Source organism: Salminus brasiliensis, chromosome 15 (assembly GCF_030463535.1).
Source record: "Salminus brasiliensis chromosome 15, fSalBra1.hap2, whole genome shotgun sequence".
NCBI classification, from domain to species: domain Eukaryota; kingdom Metazoa; phylum Chordata; class Actinopteri; order Characiformes; family Bryconidae; genus Salminus; species Salminus brasiliensis.
The window spans coordinates 6,642,810-6,663,732 of NC_132892.1; the positions used below are offsets into that span (position 1 = coordinate 6,642,810).

At 41.7% G+C, this 20,923-nt stretch overlaps 2 protein-coding genes and 1 pseudogene across 3 annotated transcripts in view; 1 reads left to right on the forward strand and 2 right to left on the reverse strand.

Moving 5' to 3' along the window:
- LOC140536165 (uncharacterized) overlaps positions 1–20,923 on the reverse strand; it is a 206,667-nt gene that overhangs the window by 98,883 nt on the left and 86,861 nt on the right. The window lies entirely within an intron of this gene.
- LOC140536264 (protein disulfide-isomerase A2-like) lies at positions 4–8,813 on the forward strand (annotated as a pseudogene).
- Positions 10,279–20,923, reverse strand: part of LOC140536166 (uncharacterized) — a 97,505-nt gene continuing 86,860 nt past the window's right edge. The window contains exon 12 of the mRNA XM_072657845.1: positions 10,279–11,830. Within this exon, the coding sequence (XP_072513946.1) occupies positions 11,289–11,830 (542 nt within the window). The 3' untranslated portion in view covers positions 10,279–11,288. The remainder of the gene's footprint in view (positions 11,831–20,923) is intronic.

Consider the following 20,923-nt stretch of genomic DNA (forward strand, 5'->3'; position numbering starts at 1 on the left):
GTAATGGACCCGAAGAATGAGTTCATCCTCGGGCTGAACATGCAGGGCTCGTTAAGCTCAGTCAAGAAGTGGCGGCACTTCTTTCAGCAACTCCGCTACAAAGTCCCTCATATTTTGACCATGCTCCAGTCGTTCTTGTACATTTGCAGATTTTGCCTCTTTGAGCGACCTTCCAGGTCAAGGCATTTCCCAGAAAGTCTGCTACTTCGGCAGCCAAAGTCTTGACTTGAGTCTGAAGGGTAGGAATAGTGTTGGAATTTGCAGGTGTTGCCTGCTCAATGTGTTCTAAAGCTACGTTCATCTGTTGCTGCACGGTGTTTTGGCAAGTGTGTGTTTGAGTGTGTAAATAAAAAGATCAGAATCAAACCAGGACTACAGAAATGTATGTACACACACACACACACTTAGTCATCATCTGGTCATCAGTGGGGAGGATATTAGGTGATAAATGATCTTTTCCTTTATTATGTCTGTTATACTGCCTGTGTACTATTTTGCCCTCCCTCTGTTATTGAAGCAGTGAGATATTTTGATATTGTTTGTTTGGTTTTGTGTTTCTCTTGCTTTATTGCTTTACTGTCTACGCCCTGCCTCTGCCTAAATCATGAATTACACACAAAAACTAACCTAGTTTTTCCTGTGTAAAAGAGGAAGGTGAAAAAGAACTAGAAAAGACTTTTTTAAAAAAAAAAATAACATTTTGAAACATTTTGTTTGATTATGGACGCTTTGCATAATGCTTGGCCGGGTCGCGGGGTCGTGTGTGGGGGAGTTACATTTTGCATTTACTGAAGGCCCACACAGTATATCAAATGCCTAATCATAAATCGGTCAGAGCCCTGAGTACTTGCTGATGCAAAAACGTTCGACTTCCACTGTTGTGCACCATTCAGTGAACAAACACAATGTTCAACCTATGGTTCTTTTGAAACAAGAAACTATTTTTTTACCCTGAACAATAAAGCATATTACACTATTTGAAAAATGCATTTAAATTACGTGTATTGGTAATGCAATGAATATACAACATTTATTAATCTTTGATAATACATTTTGTATTTTACAACATTTATTGTTTATATGGTTTGAAAATGCATTTTGATTATTTTTTAAATAACGTTTATTGGTTATGCGTTGGATTGGTTAAGTCTAGACCATACAGTAAATGAATAAAGCTTTTAGGCTTTCCTTGTTTAAATAAGGTGTAATTGGATATGCTGTGACTATGAGGTTTATATGTGAGGTTGTGTGAGGTTGTGTTGTGAATGAATAAAATGTAAGTACTTTCTTTTTATATAGTTATGCACAAAAAACAACAGGTTTCGGTAGTTTTGAATCGTTTATTGACATTCACAACAGGATACACACTTTTGAACACAATTTAGAATGTGACAGTAATAATTTATCGTTTGCAAGCTTTTCACAAATCGCAATTGTTTTTTTTCTGCAAAACCAAGTTCGTTTAGATGACAGCGTAAAAAATACACAATGCGTCTGTCGGGAAACCATAGGAATCTTGTTATTTCCCTCTGGTAAAATGAAAACGGCAAGACAGTGTTGGCCGGGTTGGGTGCGTGTTGAAGATGAAACCCGGGGGACGGGGATGTTTTACTTGCAGGGGTAACAGATAGCTGGCTAAAAAGTCCTCTGAAGCCACTGATGCAGCGCATCAATTTGAGGGGCTGAGGCGAGTCCATTCTTTTGTTAAATTTAGTCCTTTGTACCTCACGCTTTCGATTGATTTGTCCTACACGGCAAAAACTACTGTGTTAATGGTGTTGGGCAAGGGGCTTCGGAACCGAACATTCAGTCTGACGTTACCGGACTGGACCAGTGACAGCGACTACTGGATCAGTAGCCTCCACCAGACTGAAATATTCTCTCATATATCGTTAAAGATTAAAAACGGGTCGGAACGGCGTCACATGGTTTGACACACCGTCCACCGGCAGACTAAAAGATCTACATAGTTATGGTGAAACTTAAACGGTTTGCGCGAGTAAGATGCGCTAAAGACTTAGTTATGAACAAATCCCAAAGATATACATGTAGAGACTTTACTTGAGGGGACGTTAACTATTTTTGTAGTTAAAAGCCGGAGGACATCAAAACAAATTCGTTTTATTAAGCATCAGTTTAACTCTCACTTCCACGGAGTTTAAAATAAGTTTTCCGTCAGTTTATCGTTTACAGTGTGAGCTTTGAAATGCAGGCTGTTGTTTTTATAGGGGTTAGAGATGTGTCGTCCAGAAACGACGTCTTTGCGATGTTCTGAACCGCCGTCTTCAGGTGTGGTCTGACCAAACAGAAACCCCGTTAGTCCTGACTCTGCTTGAGTAACATAATATTCCAAACGTTTTGACTATTCTTTGTTATGTTCAGTTCCACGGGTCTAGTAAGTGTCTCTAACGTAAAACCGAACCGTAGTTTTTTTCTTAATTACTTAAAGGACTCAAGTCCTTCTCGAAACAAAACCAAATTTCCACTTCCTAATTTTGAGCTTCTACTACGGATTTTCTAATTCGTATAACAGGTATAACAGCTTCGCTGCTGGCACTGTTCGGTAGCGTGATGTATAATCACTTTTCTCGTCGTAGTTTTTTAATGATTAGGGTGGGGGAGAAAGGCCGTATACCATCTTTTCATCGATCCACGAAACACATTTCTGATCCCAGCCTTTCCACCTGACTTTTATTTGAATGCCGGATTTATTTCATTTTCCCTATATTTTTTAATCCGATAGGTCCTGTTTACCGGTACTAAGATGTTCTGCATTTTTTCTTCATTAAAATAACCTTTTATCAATTCCCCATCCACGTCCCTAAGTTTATACACGGGTGGGCTCGTTTTAATACTTTTTATACCACGAGCCTTTGTTCACTTTATATCTGGGTAGCTGGACCATTTCCTACCGCTGAATGCTGAATGCATTTCACTCAGAAGGCATTTTTTACTCCATTTTTTACTTGGGTGGTAATACCCAAACCAACCACATAGGGTACCACAGCAAACAGACACTCACCAACATGCTAGCGACCACCCAAGACACCACTGCAACCACTCAGCAGCTTAATAACACATAACTACTTAGCAACCACTTAACAACACCATTTTAACATTGTAGAATTCACATGGGATACCATAGAAACTTCCTAGCAGTCACCTAGCAACATCCTAGCAACTACTAAGCAATTCCATAGCAACAACCAAGCAACTAAGCATTTAAACATGTTTTTTTTTGTTTTTGTTTTTAGCAGTTTAGAATGCCTTCTAGTATGTTTTTTGTATGTTGGTCAAGCTACCAAAAGTTTTTTTAGAGGTTTTCTTATAAAAATATAATATCAGTATCAGAAATACTAGATAATCAGGGTTTCAGTATCAGTATTGGCACCAGAAAAGAAAAGGTGGTATATTACCATCCTTGTAAGATATTGTGCTTTATGGAGGTCTGGAACGACAGTCTTGTTTTTCATATTGATTGGTTGTTTTTGTGAACATAGGTGCTGTTCATTACGATAGACATCAACGAAGAGGTTTCCCATGTGATGAAGTATTTTGGTATCTCTGCGAGTGACACTCCAGTTCTCCGACTTATCAACACTGACACGGTGAAGAAGTACGCCATGAAGGAAGAAACCATAAACAAGGACACGCTGAGGACTTTCTGCCAGGGTGTGCTGGATGGCAAAATAAAGGTTATCAGAAGGGCTGATCAATATATTGTTTGTAATCATTCATGTGATATGTAGCATTTGCACTGATACTGCAGAAGGCTGAACACAGTAATAAGTTTCTATTATTGTGTGCTTTGGTCACTGACCAACCTCAGATGTTCCAGATGAGATTCTCGGGGTGGTTTGAAAAAAAGACAAATACACTGCAAAACAGTGAATAAGCAGCAAAGAATCACATTAAGTTAACTTCTGTCTGTTCCAGTAAAGCTAAAGTAGGGCTGTGTCCCAATAATTTACTACTTTACTCATTTTTACCTGATCTCATGTGGATCCACTTATTAGTCAGCTCTTAGTGATGCCTTGGGCAACAGATCAGGCAAGGAAGGCAGAAAGGAATTTCTTAGGGGGTTATCATATTTCCATGTCTGTGTGTTTCTCATACTGTATTGTTTTTTATTACTGTAAGCAAATTTAGTACTAATCTGACAACCAGTAAGTTCATGAATGAGTCTTAATTTGGTTCTTGATCCTCAACTGTCTTTACACAGCCTCATATGATGAGCCAAGAGATTCCTGAAGACTGGGATAAGAATCCCGTCAAAGTCCTGGTGGGAAAGAACTTCGAACAAGTCGCCTTTAACGAGACCAAGAACGTCTTTGTGGAATTCTGTAAGCAGAATATTCTGATCATTTCAGTCAAAACTAAAACTACATAGGCGGGTCACTGATCTTTGCTATTATCCCTATTATTTTGACATTTTCCAGATGCTCCTTGGTGTGGTCACTGTGAAGAGCTGGCTCCTGTGTGGGAGAAGCTGGCAGAGAAATATAAGACATCATTGCCAACGTGGATTCCACAGCAAATGAAGTGGAGGGGGTGACAGTGCAGGGTTTCCCCACCCTGAAGTTCTTTCCAGCAGGGACTGAAAGAAAGGTCAGCGATTTTTTTTCTTATCTGACCTCATCAATGCTTTTCATCATACTTTAGTATACTGCTTTTGGGGGATCATGGCATCCTGCATGGGTAATATATGACATGGGATGTTCTATAATGGGTACAAATAGATAAGTAATTATCTCGAGTTAATTCATTTGGGAAACAAATTCCAATGTTTTTCTGGGATTTTTTTTTCAGCTTTGCCCAGGTAATTTTCCAGGCAGGAGTTTTGGGGATAATTGTCCCAAGTTATACAACCCCTGGTAAAACACATGAAATCACCACACTTAACACATATTCAGATCTTTTTTACTTCCTGACAAACAAGAAAATCTCAGATATTATAAAACAAGTTTCATTTGTTTCATTCTGGCTTACTTTAAAAAAAATTTATTAAAATATTGTTTGCATTTTGTTTTTCAAGTAGAAGAAGATAAAATTGAATCAATGGAAAGGACTATAAAACTGCTTCAGAAAGGAAATACTACTTCTAATACTAAAATAGAAAAAAGGCACAACAAAACGAAAGGAAATCAGATGTGTGAACACAGACGTCTCTGTCTGTGACAGGACTATAGGAAATTAGCTGAATGAGATGGGATTAACATATAGGAAACCACTAACCCCTAAACAGTATAAAACAAGGTTACACTGGGCTAAAGAGAAGCAGACTGTTGATGATTGGATGAGAGCAATCTTTAGTGATGAATCGTGACTTTGCATTGGCCATAGAGATGATTTCAGGTGAAGAAGCAGGGATATGACAGTTATTACCGCAACAGTCAATGCAAAGGTGTTCATATGGAGTAAATGGAGTACTGGTGCCATCTGCAGGACAGCGCTTACATTCTCCCCGTGTATCTACAGAGAATTTTCTACAATTTATTTCTTAAGATAATAAGCTAATTATTCAGAGACATATACTAAAACTATACTAAACCCTAGTGTATTTCCCACATGTTCTTTCAATTACCCCATACATCTATCATCATTATCTACAAATGAATATTATATAAAATTAATTTAAACTTAGCTTCCAGCACCTGCTGTTTATGAACAATTCAGGAGTACGTAGAGTGAGTGTGAATCCTGCAGCTGTGTCATGCTGGCTAGGCGAGACAAGGGAACACTCGCAGGGACAGAGCAATGCAAGGAAACAGTCTTTAATGACCAAACAAACAAACAAACACCAAAAACGAGGCAGCAAAGTACAGGGTCCAATAAACAGAAACAGAAAACAAACAAGTGACAACTGAAATGGGGATTAACCTGGAAGACCACCTGAGGCTGGAAAGTAGTCCGGGAGCAAAGCGAGAGGGGACAAATCAAACGGGGGGAAGAAGGCTGGAACTCAAAGGAACCAAAGAAACCAGCACACAAAAGCCTCCCCCCAAAACCGCGCTCGTCAGGCGCTGATGAACTTACTCGACTAGGGAGCAAGAGAACCAGACACTAAACCTCCCTGGCGACCAACCGGTGACCCAGACAGTGAACTCCTGAACCTGAAACCGCTCCGATAGAGCATAAACTACTGAACTCGTAGACCTCCCTAGAAGTCTCCTGAACGTGAAGCCAACCTCACAGCTTGGCATCGCAAGAGTAATTCTCTGCGCCGAGGCATCTGCGTTTGCTCCCTTTGTACTCCAGCACTCAGGTGAAACCAATCAGAGATAAACAGAAAACATGGCATCTTACTGCGACCACTGTCAACATAAAAGTCCTTGGTAGTAGAACGACGGGTGGTGAAACAGAAAGTACCTGAACATAGAAATCAACCCAACATCCACTTAAAAGACCCCAGGAGCCTGTGGACCGCGGCGCCGCTGGGCTGACAAGCTGTAACAGACAGAGGGGTTAGTTGTTAGTTTCTTAAAACTGTAAACAGTAACAAACACTAGTAATTCAGTAAAAGTGCTCCATATTAGCTTTTGAACCTGGATTTGTACGAATATCTGCAGCTAAATCAATATGATCAGTCAAAAGAGGATGTGTGCAAAATTCCACATTTATTTTTCACATCAAAGTGGAACAGCAATTATCAGCATTAATCACTTAATTAAGTTTATTTAAAATGATATATATGGGCTCACGCTGTTTACTTTGGGACGCTTAGTTCTAACACTGTGTTGAAAGTACCTCCAACATGTGTGCTTGCTTTGAGTTGTTTACATGCTTCCGAATTATACACACAACTCAGTACGCAAACACACTTCACTTCAGGGTTCATCCTGAAAAATATCTGTCCTATCTTTTTACATTCTCACAGTGAGATCTTCTGTGAATTCTGACTATATTTTGACATTTTCTCAAGATTTACACCATAGTAAGTAACTTTAAGCACAGATCCATTAGAACATCTTCTAAATAATTTGTATTTTTATCAAACAATTGTATCATTGTTCATTTGCTCTTCTACTTTCCTGGGGGGCTTTTTTTTATTAATAATTTTACTCTGATACAGTAAATGTTACAATGAGCCCCTCCCACTGTTACAGTAAACCCAGTTCACTACTACTGAACTACCACAGTCTCTGTAGACTGCATCAATCCCACTGTGGATATACAGTACCAGTCAAAAGTTTGGACACACTTTTTATTTTTTACTTTGTAAATGAATACTTGTAGTAAAATATAATAAAATACTATACTAAAATATATTTAGGTGGGATATTATTTGGGGGTGCTGTTAACTTGCGGTTTCTGAGGCTGGTAACTCTTATGAACATATCCAGTGCAACAGAGGTAGCTCTTGGTCTTCCTTTCCTGGGCTGGTCCTGATAAGATCCAGTTTCACCATAAGTTTTAGAAAGTTTTCGGATTGACTGACCTTCCTTTCTTAAAGTAATATTGTACTGTCATTTGTCTTTACTTCGCTGAGTAGTTCTTGCCATAATATGGATTAGAACATTACTCAAATAGAGTTATTCACTGTATACCAACGTTACCCTATTCACAGCACAATTGATGGTCTCAAACACATTAAAATGGCCAGAAATTCAAATGATTAACTCTTGATCAGACACAGCTGTTAACTGAAAGCCATTCCAGGTGACTACCTCATAAAGCTGACTGAGAAAATGCAAGTGCAAAGCTGAGCAAGAGGTGCCTTCTTTGAAGAATCTAAAATATAGTTTGGGTGACTTTAGTATTAATCTACAATGCATAACATTTTTAAATAATGAAAACACAAGGTGTATCCAGACATTTGACTGGTGCTATATAAAATATATTGTTTGAATGTTTTTGATGAAATAAACTCTAATAAATGTATTTTCAACACTCTGATATCAGGTGGTGGATTACAATGGAAATAGAGATTTGGAAACTTTCTCCAAATTTCTGGATAACGGTGGGGTGTTGCCTGAAGGGGAGAAGGAGAAAGATGACGATGATGATGATGATGATGACGATGACGATGATGATGATGATGATGAAGATAAGGATAAAGATGAAGATGAGGACAAGGATCAGAAAGACAGTGAAGAAGATGAGGTCTGTAATAGAATATAAAAGTCATACATTCCATGATGCTGACAAGTCTGCCTCTATCTCTGATGTTAAAATGTCCAAACTAAGATGTAATGCTAAAAACAGCATTTTTTTTAATCTCCTTTTAATAATCTCCTGATTGTTCATTTATAGTCTCAAATTAGATCTTTAATAAAACAACAATAATAGCAGCCGTAACTGAGCAATAAGACAAATTAAACTGTTAATAAATCATTGGAATACCCATGCTAGCATAATTTTAAAACCTTCAGGAGTTGATCCTTGGAGTAGGAAAAGAACTTCTTACAGTTTTAATCTGAAATCTGAATATGCAAAATACAAATTATAATGCACATGAATAGCTTTCTGAAACTACACTGAAATCCACTACACTAAAACCCATAAAACATCACTTTAATGCTGACTGAGGCTCATTACCCACTTCTGGTAGCCTTACTCTTCAGGCCTTCTTGGAAATATGTTGAACTGGTTAAATGTGTGTGCTTGTTCACACTGGACATAATAAAATAGATCAGTGTGTAAAATCAGTGCTTTCTTTTGTATGAAAGATCGTCTTATACAGGCGTTATCTGTTCTGTAAATTTTCCTCTTGATCACATGTTCTTTCTATTTTTTCTCTTTAGGACTCAAACGAATCGGCAGAAGATTCAGAGAAACCCAGCAATGAATCCAGCAGCAAAGATGAGCTATAAAAAACAAACCAGCTCAGAAATCAGTTGGATAAATGAAGAATGACTGACACCGAACTGAATATTTGAACACAGGTTCACACAGTGTGAATCGATTGACTCGGCACTAAACCATTTAAATGTCAGTCTATAGAGCAGAGCCAAATAATTGATCATGGTCAGAATTGTTTTTATGTTTAAAACAAACATCTCCCAGTTCTTTCTACAGACCTCAATTCAAGTGAAGTCAAGACATCTACCAGGTCTTTCCTGAGGTGTGAAGAAAGACCTGAGATGTTGTGATGTAAAGCAGGACAGACAGTGGAGTATTGTGGTATATTCATACATTGGTCTCATTATCGTCTTAATATCTTTGAAGAGTTTATATAAAGCATTTCTAAACCCTGTTCAAACAGTTTTAACTGAATAAACTCTGGTTAATAATTCTGGTGATGACTTTTCACTTTTTGATAGCACACATACGTTACAAGTTACATAATTTCTTCATCCAGTGTTTTCATAAAAATAAATTACTGAACCTAGTGGTAAAAAAATTACTCAATTCCTGTTACACACCGAAGAATAAGTACTACCCAACTGTGAAGCAAGGGGGTGGTAGCATTATGTTGCGGGGATGTTATTTTTCTTACGTGGAGTCACCGCCAGTCTATGGGTGTGTGTAATATTCTTTGGTGCCATCATGTCAGTTAATCCATTTTAGTTTCATTGGTTCACAGCAAAGAAAGGCTTCTTCTGCATTACTCTCCCATACAGCCTCTCCTTCTGCAAAGTGAGCTGATCGATGCACAGTGACATCATCTGCAGCAAGATGATGCTGTAGGTCTTTGGAGCTGGTCTGTGGGTTGACTATGACTGTTCTCATCATCCTTCACCTCTGCCTATCTGAGATTTTTCTTGGCCTGCCACTTCGGGTCTTAACTAGAACTGTGCCTGTGGTCTTCCATTTCCTCACTATGTTCCTCCCAGTGGAAACTGACCGCTGAAATCTCTGAGAGAGCTTTTTATATCCTTCCCCTAAACCATGATGTTGAACAGTCTTTGATTTCAGGTCATTTGTGAGTTGTTTTGAGGCTCCCATGTTGCCACTCACTTCTCCAATATCACTGTGTTCATCTGCTATGATAAATTTAACTGAAATTGCTGATCTGATCAGCCAATGATTTATAAAGGAAAATCATCAACATTATCAGGGGTGACCAACAACATGTACTCCTGACATATTGAAATATGAGAGATTAATGCTAATGTACTTGAACTTGTCTGTGCTTTAATATGTCAGCAGTGATTCAGCTTCTATAAACATTTACAGAATGTAGAACTCACACATATTTAACTCTATATAAAACATCTCACATAAAACCCACAATCTCCAAAAAACCAACTTCACACCTTCTCACCTTTCAGTGGAAAAGATTTTATTACCAATCAGAATCAATAAAATCACAATCAATAATCAATAAACTCACAAACATAATAAATAATCAATAAATTCACAAACATAATCAATAATCAATACATGTACAATCCCAATCAACAAATTTACAATCATAATCAATACATTTACAATCCTAATCAATACTATTTATTGATAGAGAATCAGAGCAGATCAGTGATCAGAATATTGATAAGAATAATCTCTAATATTGATCTGAATATTTTTAAGAGCTTCATTTAATAAAGTTTCTGCTAAATTTAAATTCTCACACACTCTCTCCCGCTCTCTCTCACACACACACACACACACACACACACACACACACACACACACACACACACTCTCTCGCGCTCTCTCTCTCTCTCTCTCACACACACACACACACTCTCTCCCGCTCTTTCACACACAGACACACACACACACACTCTCCCGCTCTCTCTCGCGCTCACTCACACACACGGCTCTCGCTCTCTCTCGCGCTCGCACACACACACACACATACACACGGCTCTCGCTCTCTCGCGCTCGCACACACACACACACACACACACACGGCTCTCGCTCTCTCTCCCGCTCGCACGCACACACACACACACGCACACACACACTCTCCCGCTCTCTCGCGCTCGCACACACACACGGCTCTCGCTCTCTCTCCCGCTCTCTCACGCGCACACACTCTCTCCCGCTCTCTCACGCGCACACACACACACGCGGCTCTCGCTCTCTCTCGCGCTCGCACACACACACACACATACACACGGCTCTCGCTCTCTCGCGCTCGCACACACACACACACACACGGCTCTCGCTCTCTCTCCCGCTCGCACACACACACACACATACACACGGCTCTCGCTCTCTCGCGCTCGCACACACACACACACACATACACACTCTCCCGCTCTCTCACGCGCACACACTCTCTCCCGCTCTCTCACGCGCACACACACACACGCGGCTCTCGCTCTCTCTCTCTCGCGCTCGCACACACACACACACACACACACACACACACACACACACACACACACACACACAGGTTATTCTATCTTACAGAGAATCACTGAGGAGTCATAATAAAGCCTAAACCCAGCATAGAGGGGTTGAGTGAATGTGGTGTAGAATGTGTGTAAGTGTGTGAGTGTGTGTGTGTCAGAGGAGACGCTGTAGAAGGACAGAGTGCCGGCTGGACAGTCCACATACACTCCTACTCTCTTACAGCTGGAGGGAGGAGGAGGGAGATCAGTTCTGTCATTATTGTGATGAACAGAGTGACTGTTATTAGAGCAGATCAGAACCCAGGAGTTTTTATTCTGTCCAAACCCACAGTCTGAACTGACTCCTTTCCTGCTGATACTTTTATAAGTCAGAGCTACTTCAGCTCTTCCTCCGCTCCTCTCAGCCTCCCAGTAACAGCGTCCAGTCACACTCTCTCTACTCATCACCTGCTTATACCAATCAAACCTCTCTGGATGATCAGGATACGACTGCTGCTGCTCTCCCCTCACCACCTTCCTGTTCCCCTCACTCAGAGAGAGATCTGTGTGAGCTGTGTTTGGGTCCAGTGTGAGATCACAGGCATCTAAACACAGAGGAGAAACACATCACTAAGAGAGTGTGTGTGTGAGTGAGTGAGTGAGCGAGCGAGATACAGACCGCGCGCTTGCGCGCGCGCGCGCGTGTGTGTGGCAGTCTCTCTCTCTCTCTGCCACACACACACAAACACACACACATACACACACACACACACTCTCTCTCTCTCTCTCAGACTGTGTGTGTGAAAGAGAGAGAAAGAGAGACAGGGGGACAGTGTGTGTGTTTGTATGTGAGTATGTGACACAGAGAGAGAGAGAGGGACAGTTTAAGTGTGAGAGAGAGAGAGAGAGAGACGTGAGAGACGGTGTGAGTGTGTGACAGAGAGAGTAAAGAAAAAGAGACAGTGTGTGTGTGTGTGTGAAATGTCTACACTTTTTTATTTGTAAAGGAGAGAGCTCACAGGAAAGAAAGGGGTTATATTTAGAATAGTGAGTGAAGGTCATTTCAGTTCAACTAAAATCATCAGGATTTAATCAGACAGAAAAACAACAGAATAATAAGAAGCAGAAGCAGAGCAGCTAGCAGAGCAGCTGGCAGAGCAGCCGTCAGCACTGGAAGCAGATACACCAGAATCAGGATCAGGATCAACTACAGAAAGAATCCAAAGGAAAGAGGAAAAGAGAAAAACTGAACAGGGAGCTGTAAACCTGCTAAACCCACCACAACAAAGAACACCAGAGGAACAGAGAAGAACACAGAGACAAACCAAACCCACTAAAACAGGAGCAGAGACCAGACACCACTACACCTCCGCCTCACACTGGGGGAAGAAAACAGCTTCCACAGAGCGACAGATTCACAGACTGGAGATTCTCATCCTAAATGAACGTCTACATTCAAATATAGCTACAAAAGAGGAGAACGTGCTCAGATATCACTAACCTGGCTAAGTTTGCTAAAGCAGCTAATCTGACACTTACTGTCAGCCTCCTCTGATTGGCCAGCTGCACCGCCTACATTTTTCAAAAAACCTGCTACAGCCAATGAGAATGGCCTCAGCAGCAGCAGCTCCGCCTTCCCACACTTTTGACTTCCACACAGAAGTTGGATCAGAGAGCAGCAGAGAGCAGCATAAACAGAGACAGCAGAGAGAAACCCCTGAAATCCTGTTTAAAGACTGCAGCTTAATCAGAAGGAGAAACACCACCACCAGCCTGCTCTTCTACACTGAGCACAGTCCAGCACGGCATTCGGCTCTGATATTACACACACACACACACACACCACAGAAAGAGGATCTGCAGGAGCCGCCAGTTATACATCTTTGAGGATGCAGAAGAAGACTCAGAGAACAGCTTCTAAACACTGAACATGTACTGAAACAGCACAGTGATGGAGCAGGGGAGTGAAGACGCTCTGCTGAAATTTAAAATGGCTTTTCCAGACTCACAAACCAGACCAAACAAGAAAGAGATGAAGCCCCCTGCCCCCAGCCCAGCAAACAAACACCTGCTGAAGGGGAAACAGAGCTCCCCACAACAGCACTGTAGATCACAGCCCTCCAGCAGTCAGCACTCAAAATCTTCCTGCTACACAGCAAGACCATCATGAGCCCTCCTCTGATTCACCTGAAGAGCTACAGAAGCCTGAAGCAGAGGAAGCAGCAGATCAGCCACCGTGGAGAAAGACACTGACATTACCATTCTGATCGATTCCAACGAGAAATTCCTACAAGAGGATTTACTCTTCCCAGGTCAAAAAACATCAAAAATATGGAGCCAAAAAATAAAGACGCCCACAGAATTCTCTCTGATTCCAAACCTGACACTGCCAAATCCATCATTCTCCATACTGGCAACAAGAACCTCAGAACAGAGCAAGAGAGAGAGAGAGAGTAGAAAGACTGATGTGCAGAGTAGCAGAGAGAGCTGCTGAGTCCTTTCCTAACCCCAAAATCATTATCTCCACCCTCCTGCCCCGCACCTGACCCAGCCACCATCCACAAGATCAATGCAGACATCTCTAGAGGATGTGCCCTCATGCCTAATGTGCACCTGGCCCAGCACTCTAACATCACCCCCCACCATCTCTACGACCATGTGCACCTGAGCAAACACACAATGCAGAGAATTTACCAGAACACTTAAAGATATTACAGTTGGCAGACATTCCTACTCAACACAGGAACATGGAGGAAGGTTCCCAAGACCACCACACAGCTTCAGGCACGCAGCCATCAGCCCTACCATCCACAAACATCTCCTGAGAGCTCGACACCTACCTGGACAGCATAGTCCTCCTCACACCCCGCCAACTGGTACATTCATTTTGCTCACCTCTTGGCAGTAGTGCCGTAGATTACATAACAACAGATTTAGACCCTTTCTCTCTCTCAGCACATTCAGTATAACACCACTAACCCCTCTGTCTGATCACACCCAGAATAACAGCAGTGCACACACACACAGCCCAGTAAGCTGTACAACATCCGGAGACCATACAGATGAGCCCGAAACAGCACAGAAGAGTTCCAGAAAGCAGCTGGAAACACTTTTACACCTTCTTTACTGTGAAACACTAAAGAATTATAAACATACACTCAGAACCAAAACAGCTCAACATACGTACAAGCAACTAACACTAACTGAGGAGTCAATAAAAACAAATACATTCTGGAATAACTGGAATAAACTAAAAAAAGAGAGATTATGAAGAACTGGAAATACAAAATGGAGATACATGAACAAACCACTTCCAAACAGTGTTTAAAAAATAGAATTTGACTCAAATTCAGAACAAAGCAAGAGAAACAGAAACCTTGAATAATTAAAAATGGCAATTAAAAACAATCCAAATCCTTTAGACTTCAATTACTGAACTTAAAGACAAAATTAAACTAAAACCAAATAAAGCATCTGGGCCTGATGGCATCCTGAATCAGATGCTAAAATGTACCAGTTCAGAATTTCATTTGGTCATTTTAAAACTGTTCAGTTTAGTTCTGAGTGTAGGTCACTTCCCTGAAACCTGGAACCATGGACTGATAACACCAATCTTTAAAAATGGAGATGAATTTGACCCTAATAATTACTGAGGCATCTGTGTGAACAGTAATCTGGGGAAGTTGATATGTGGCATCTTAAATTCTAGAATATTAAACTTCCTTATGAAGCACAAAGTCTAGAATAGAAGTGAAACTGGATTTTATTAAATCAATGTACACAGGAAACAGGTGTGGAATTAAAACTGGCAACAAACAGATTCTCTCTCTCAGGAGCGCAGAGTGTGACAGGGCTGCTGTTTAAGCCAAACCCTGTTCAACATTTCTATTAATGAACTAAACAAAATACTAGAGGAGTCTACAGCTCCGGTCTCACTCTGCACGACTCAGAGATCAAATTCCTGCTCTATGCAGACAACCTGGTCCTGCTGTCCCCCATAGAGCAGCAGGGTCTACAGCAGAACCGGGACCTGCTGGAGCAGTACTGCCAGACCTAGACACTGGCAGTAAACCTAAAAAAGACAGATCGTGATATTTTCAAAAAGCTCCAGATCTCAGGGAACAAAACACACATTTCTATTAGGCAAGACAAGAAATCGCCTCCAACTATAACTATTTCGGCATCACAGTCAGTTCCTCTGGGAATTTCCACCAAGCAGTGAATCAGCTGAGAGAAAAAGCATGCAGGGCTTTCTACGCCATAAAACGTCAAATTTGTGCAGAAATTGCAATTTGAATTTGGCAAAAAATATTTGAGTCAGTAATGGAACCTATTGCCCTTCATGGCAGTAAAGAGTGGGGTCCGCTTACCAATCAACAATTTGACAAATGAGACAAACATCCAATTCTCTCTGCATGCAGAATTCTTTTACTGTATTACTGTAAAACATTTAAAAAGTGCACAGAAACAACACATGCAGAGCAGAATAAGTCCTTCCAAATTCTGGAAGCATCTAAAAATGAGCGACCCAAACTCCATACCATTATAAAGCTCTGCAGGACCAAGAGTTGAGCAAAGACAACAGTCCCCTCACTCAGCTGGTCCTGAGCTCCAGTTCTACACTAACACACACTAACACTCAACAAGCTCAGGACCAGAATATCACTAAACTAATCAGATATTCTATTCTATTCTGCACTTTCTGACTGAGTGTCCCAAATATACCCTGATCAGAGAACAGTTTTATAGACGAATGATCAGCATCTCTCCTGAGTTCCTGCACTACAGTAACACTGAGAAACTCTGCTGTTTATTAGGAGAGAAGAGTGAACTCCTCCCAATCTCTGCTCTCTATATCACAGCCTGCCACAACCTGAGGGAGAGCCACTCCCACTAATCATTATCCTTTATTAATCATTATTACTCTCACTCTTCACTTATTATATATCTTATACAGCTTCATCACTTTTCTCATTATTATAGTTAATATTGTTATTTTAAATGTTATATTATTATTTATAATTCTGTACATTTATTGTAATGATTTGTATTCTGGTATTTATGTTTGTGTATTGTTTGTCTGCTTTGGCAACAGTGTACCCTGTTACAGTCATGCCAATAAAGCATTACTGAATTGAATGCGAGTGTGTGTGTGTGAGGGAGAGAGAGAGAGTGTGTGTGAGAGATTTTTATTTTAATTTTAAAAGCAACTTTATGAACATTAAAAACTGAAACACAGCATCACCACACAGTGCAGCACTGCAAGACCCTCAAAACAAAATCAGCCATGAATCCCTTTCACACACTCAGCTCCCCTTCCTCCACACTACACAAAATACTATTGAGGCACCATTCCACTTCAAAAACCTCCATGGTAGTCATGAGCTTATGAAAACCTGATCAAAAAGGATCCTGGACTCCACCAGAGCCAGGAGCAATGGCGAGACCTCCTGACCAGATCTGTCCTCCATTCTGTTCTTTCTAGAATTATACATGGACAGTTTTGCCTGTCCAGTTAAAAAAAATCAGCAGTTGCCACTTAGCTCGTTCCTTCTGACTGTAGCCAGCCTCAAATATAAAAATCTTGGGTGATGAAAACCTTGGGGGTATGAGAAAGGGGCCGGAGTCCTTGGCATTCTAAAAAACAATGAAAACCGTCTCTGAGCCCACAGAAGACACAAATTACTGAACTCAGGACAGATCATTGAGACGAAAGCATTAACATCCAACACACCATGCAGAATTCACCATTGGAGATCCTCAGTCCTTTTCGTCAGAGGGGGCTTATACAGCACCCTCCACACTGGACGTTTGTCTAAACCCAGCCCAAGCTTGCTCCTCTACACAGTGTCCGGCCTTCCATTGAGCACTGACTTATTTAAAACCTTCACACAGCATTTATACAAAGCCTGGCCTGACACAGTGTGGAGATCCAAGTTCTGCCAAATAGGAAAAAGACAATAAAGGACAACACACCGTCCAGGTCAGGTGTCCTTCCTTCTTATTTGGTGTCAAGCTCCCATTGCCATACTCCTGCAAAAGGGACTTGTCCTCCAATGACAACCTGCTACTCCAGAAGTCCAGAATGATCTTGGTCTGCCAAACAGACCACTGCCCCAACAAAGAGGCTACAGCATGAACATTATCTAGGCCCAGTCCTGCCACTTCCACCAAGTTCCTCAGTTTAACTGTCTTCGAGACACAGAGTCTATGTGTAAGACCTAGTACCTCATCAGCCAACACATCTAGCCCAGCTCCTTTAACCAAGGGCTCCTCCAACAGCCAGTAGAGAGTTCTGCTCCAGTCGGTGGTGCGTAAAAATCTCAAAACCTAAAAAGTCCACAGTAAAAAAGGAGTAATCCGTTCAAATGCAACTGTCTATGAAACATAAAAAATAGTGCTGTATCTATCCCCAGTCCATCAACAGTGTGCAAAATACTGCTAGCCACTTCCCTCCACACTAGGTCTGTATCACCAGTCAGGTATTTCTGCAGGAACTCCAGACGAAAAGCCGCCATTCTTCTGAAAAGGTGAATCAGTCCTTGCCCCCCTTCCTCCCTGGGAAGGAACAGCACGCTCTGTGGGACCCAGTGAAGGCAGTCCCAGAAAAAATCCACTTGCAACCGTGACAATAATCCAACCGGAGGGTCCACACAAGACAGTCTGTGCCAAAGCATTAAAGCAACTAAATTATTAGCAACCAGCACTCTTCCTCTAAAAGTCCATGGATCCATCTCCATTTCTTTAAACCGCCTGTCATTTTCTCCAGTTTTTCCCAGTTTTTCCACTGAAACAAGTCATCCCCAAAGAACACACCCAAGTATTTCAGCCCCCTCTTTTCCAGGTCATGTTAGCTGGTAGCTGCAGCAAGCCCTCAGACCACTGCCCCGCTGCCAAAGCGTCAAACTTTTTCCAGTTTACTTTAGCTGCACATAAACACCCACAATCTCGAACAGTAGATACCAAATGGTCAACATCTGATTGTTCACTCACCATTATAACAATGTCATCCACATAAGTTTAAAGCTGAAGCCTAGAATGCCCATCCTGTCCCAAATCCAGACCAACAAGAGTAGAGCGAAGCTTATTAAGCAGTGGTTCAATGGCCAAGGAGTAAAGCATTCCAGACAGAGCACACCCCTGGTGTATGCCGCCACATGCTTTAAATGGTGCACTCAGACCCCCGTTAATCTTCAATACACTTTCAACATCCTGATACAGCACTTTAACCATGTTAAGAAAATACAGGTCAAAACCAGCACTTCTAAGGTCTGCCACAAATACTGGTGCTCAACTCTGTCAAAAGCTTTTTCTCGGTCTATGGAGAAAAGACCAAAGTCGAGCCCATGAATCCTAGCAATCCAAAACATCACGCACCAGGAAAATATTGTCTCTGATGAATCTGCCAGGCACACAGTAGGTCTGGTCATGGCGTATGACCTGCCCCATCACATCCTTCAAACTATTAGCCAGGCTCTTCGAAAACACCTTGAGATCTGTGCACAGGTGACTCAGCGGTCTCCAGTAAGTTGCCCTTCCTAGGCATGTCTTAGGCATATCTTTAGGTGATAACTGCCCGTCTGCAGCTCAAGGGTAAACAGCCCTCCTTCAGGCTCTCATTAAGGACCGCTGACAGATCCGCACCAAGCTCAGTCCAGAAAGCCTTGTAGAATTCCACGGGTAGGCCGTCTATACCTGGGGTTGTCCCACCTTTCATGCCCTGTAGTGCTGCATAAAGCTCATTAACCCCTAGCGGTCTCACAAGAGCCATGCTAGAGCTCCTAGAGAGCTTAGGCATCCCAGCATAGAAGCCGTCAGCCAGCACAGCAGCATGCTTGTACTCACTTTTGTACAGTTCAGTATAAAACTGGTGTGGTTTCGAGATCATAGTAGTACAAAGTCAGATGATTATTATCTCTCCCTTTTGTTTATTCATATCACAATCAGGTGTAACCAATGCGTTGTAACTTCTTTGTCTTCTGTGAACCAATGGAAGGTAACAACACCCCATTGGGGAGGTATATAACCTTTTGTAACTTGGTCAACCTTCAGAGATCTCTGGGTTTTTCCAGGAGTTTCTCCCCAGCCGAAAGCTTTTCAATAAATATATTACTTTGAAGCATTAATTGTGATTTTACTGATTTCTGCTTATTTAGAAACTTTCCACCACACCGGACAGCTCGTTTCCTGATCTCAGCCGGCTCTGTCAGATCCCGTCCATCCTCGGAACGCAGGGCATGAATTAAACGGCTCTGACCATTCTTTCTGTCCAAGCCAAAGAAAAACTGAGATGGAGCATCCAGCTGCGTTAGAGTCTGAAAACATTATTAGACCAAAGCCCCCTGTGCCCTGACACCCAACAGGTCCTTAAGGGCAGATGTTTTCCACCCCAGGACCGCAGCCCGACCCTGATCTCCAGCAGACTCCAGCTGTCGTTGCAGGTCAATAATTTCAGCCTGAAGTGATCTCACTGACCGAGTGATGTACCTCCAAACACTGAAAGTGTATTGTTGACAGAGCTGTCTTGTGTCTTGTGTACCTTCCCACAATCCCACCCCATGTAAACTGCAGAAACATCACTTTTGTAGTTAAGATTATTCCAGTAAGTCATAAACACTCGTTGAAATGTCAGTAGGCACTCTTAGGTTTAATGTTGGCAATAAAAACAGAACACAGAACCAAGCTATGATCTAAAAAACAACAGGCGTGATATCACAGCTTTAAAAAACATTAAGGTGATGCTTAAAACAGTTAAATCGGTCCAATCTAGCCAGAGACACAAAACCGTCTCTGCCTAAGGGTCTGATTCAGAACCCTCCACACATCACACAAGCTATATGCTTTCAAGGACTCTCGCAGAACACACTGTGATGCAGCATGAGGTTCTGTATGGTTCCTATCTAGTGCATCATCCTCAGTGCAATTAAAATCCCCTCCCAAAAACAAAACGTCCTCAGAACAAAGGTTCTGCAGAGCAGTTTTAACAGTATTCAGTACAAGAACCCTGTCTTAAACTTCTCATATTTGACACAAACCACCAATCACCTTCCCTGCACCACCTGCTCCACCTCAAAGGACATCGGAAGAAAGTTTTTGGCAAATATAATAGCCACCCCCCCTGTAGCCGAGCCTAAACGGCTAAGCCTAAATCTCCCTGTCCTCCAGTCAACCTCACTGACAGGATCACTTTGTGTTTCTTGAACGAACAAGTTGTCAAGACCCTTTTTCTCTTCATTAAATCATAGATCATTGCTTTTTTCAGCCAGTAAACCTCCTGCAGAGGTTTCCTTTCCTCATAAATGCACAAACTGATAGTATAAATAACTTGTGGTCAGGAGAGTAGTCACACTGCTCCATTCCACCACCTCTCCCACACTCAGACCAGTCCTCCACAGAGCACCTCAGCTCAGGTGCAGGTTTAATCGCATGCCTCAGAGTGAGCTGCTCATACTGAGTTTTCCCCATTATTAAAAACTATTACAAATTATTAAAAAACTGCTTCATAAACCAACTACCAGCAAAACAGAGAAAAGAGAGAGAAACAGCGGCCCTCCACTCACTCACACACTCACTCACTTCAGCTCAGAGAGTATGTGTGTGTGAGAGAGAGAGAGACAGCGTGTGTGTGTGTGTGTGTGTGTGTGTGTGAGTGTGCATGTGTGACAGGGAGAGAGAAAGTGAGAGTGAGAGACGGTCAG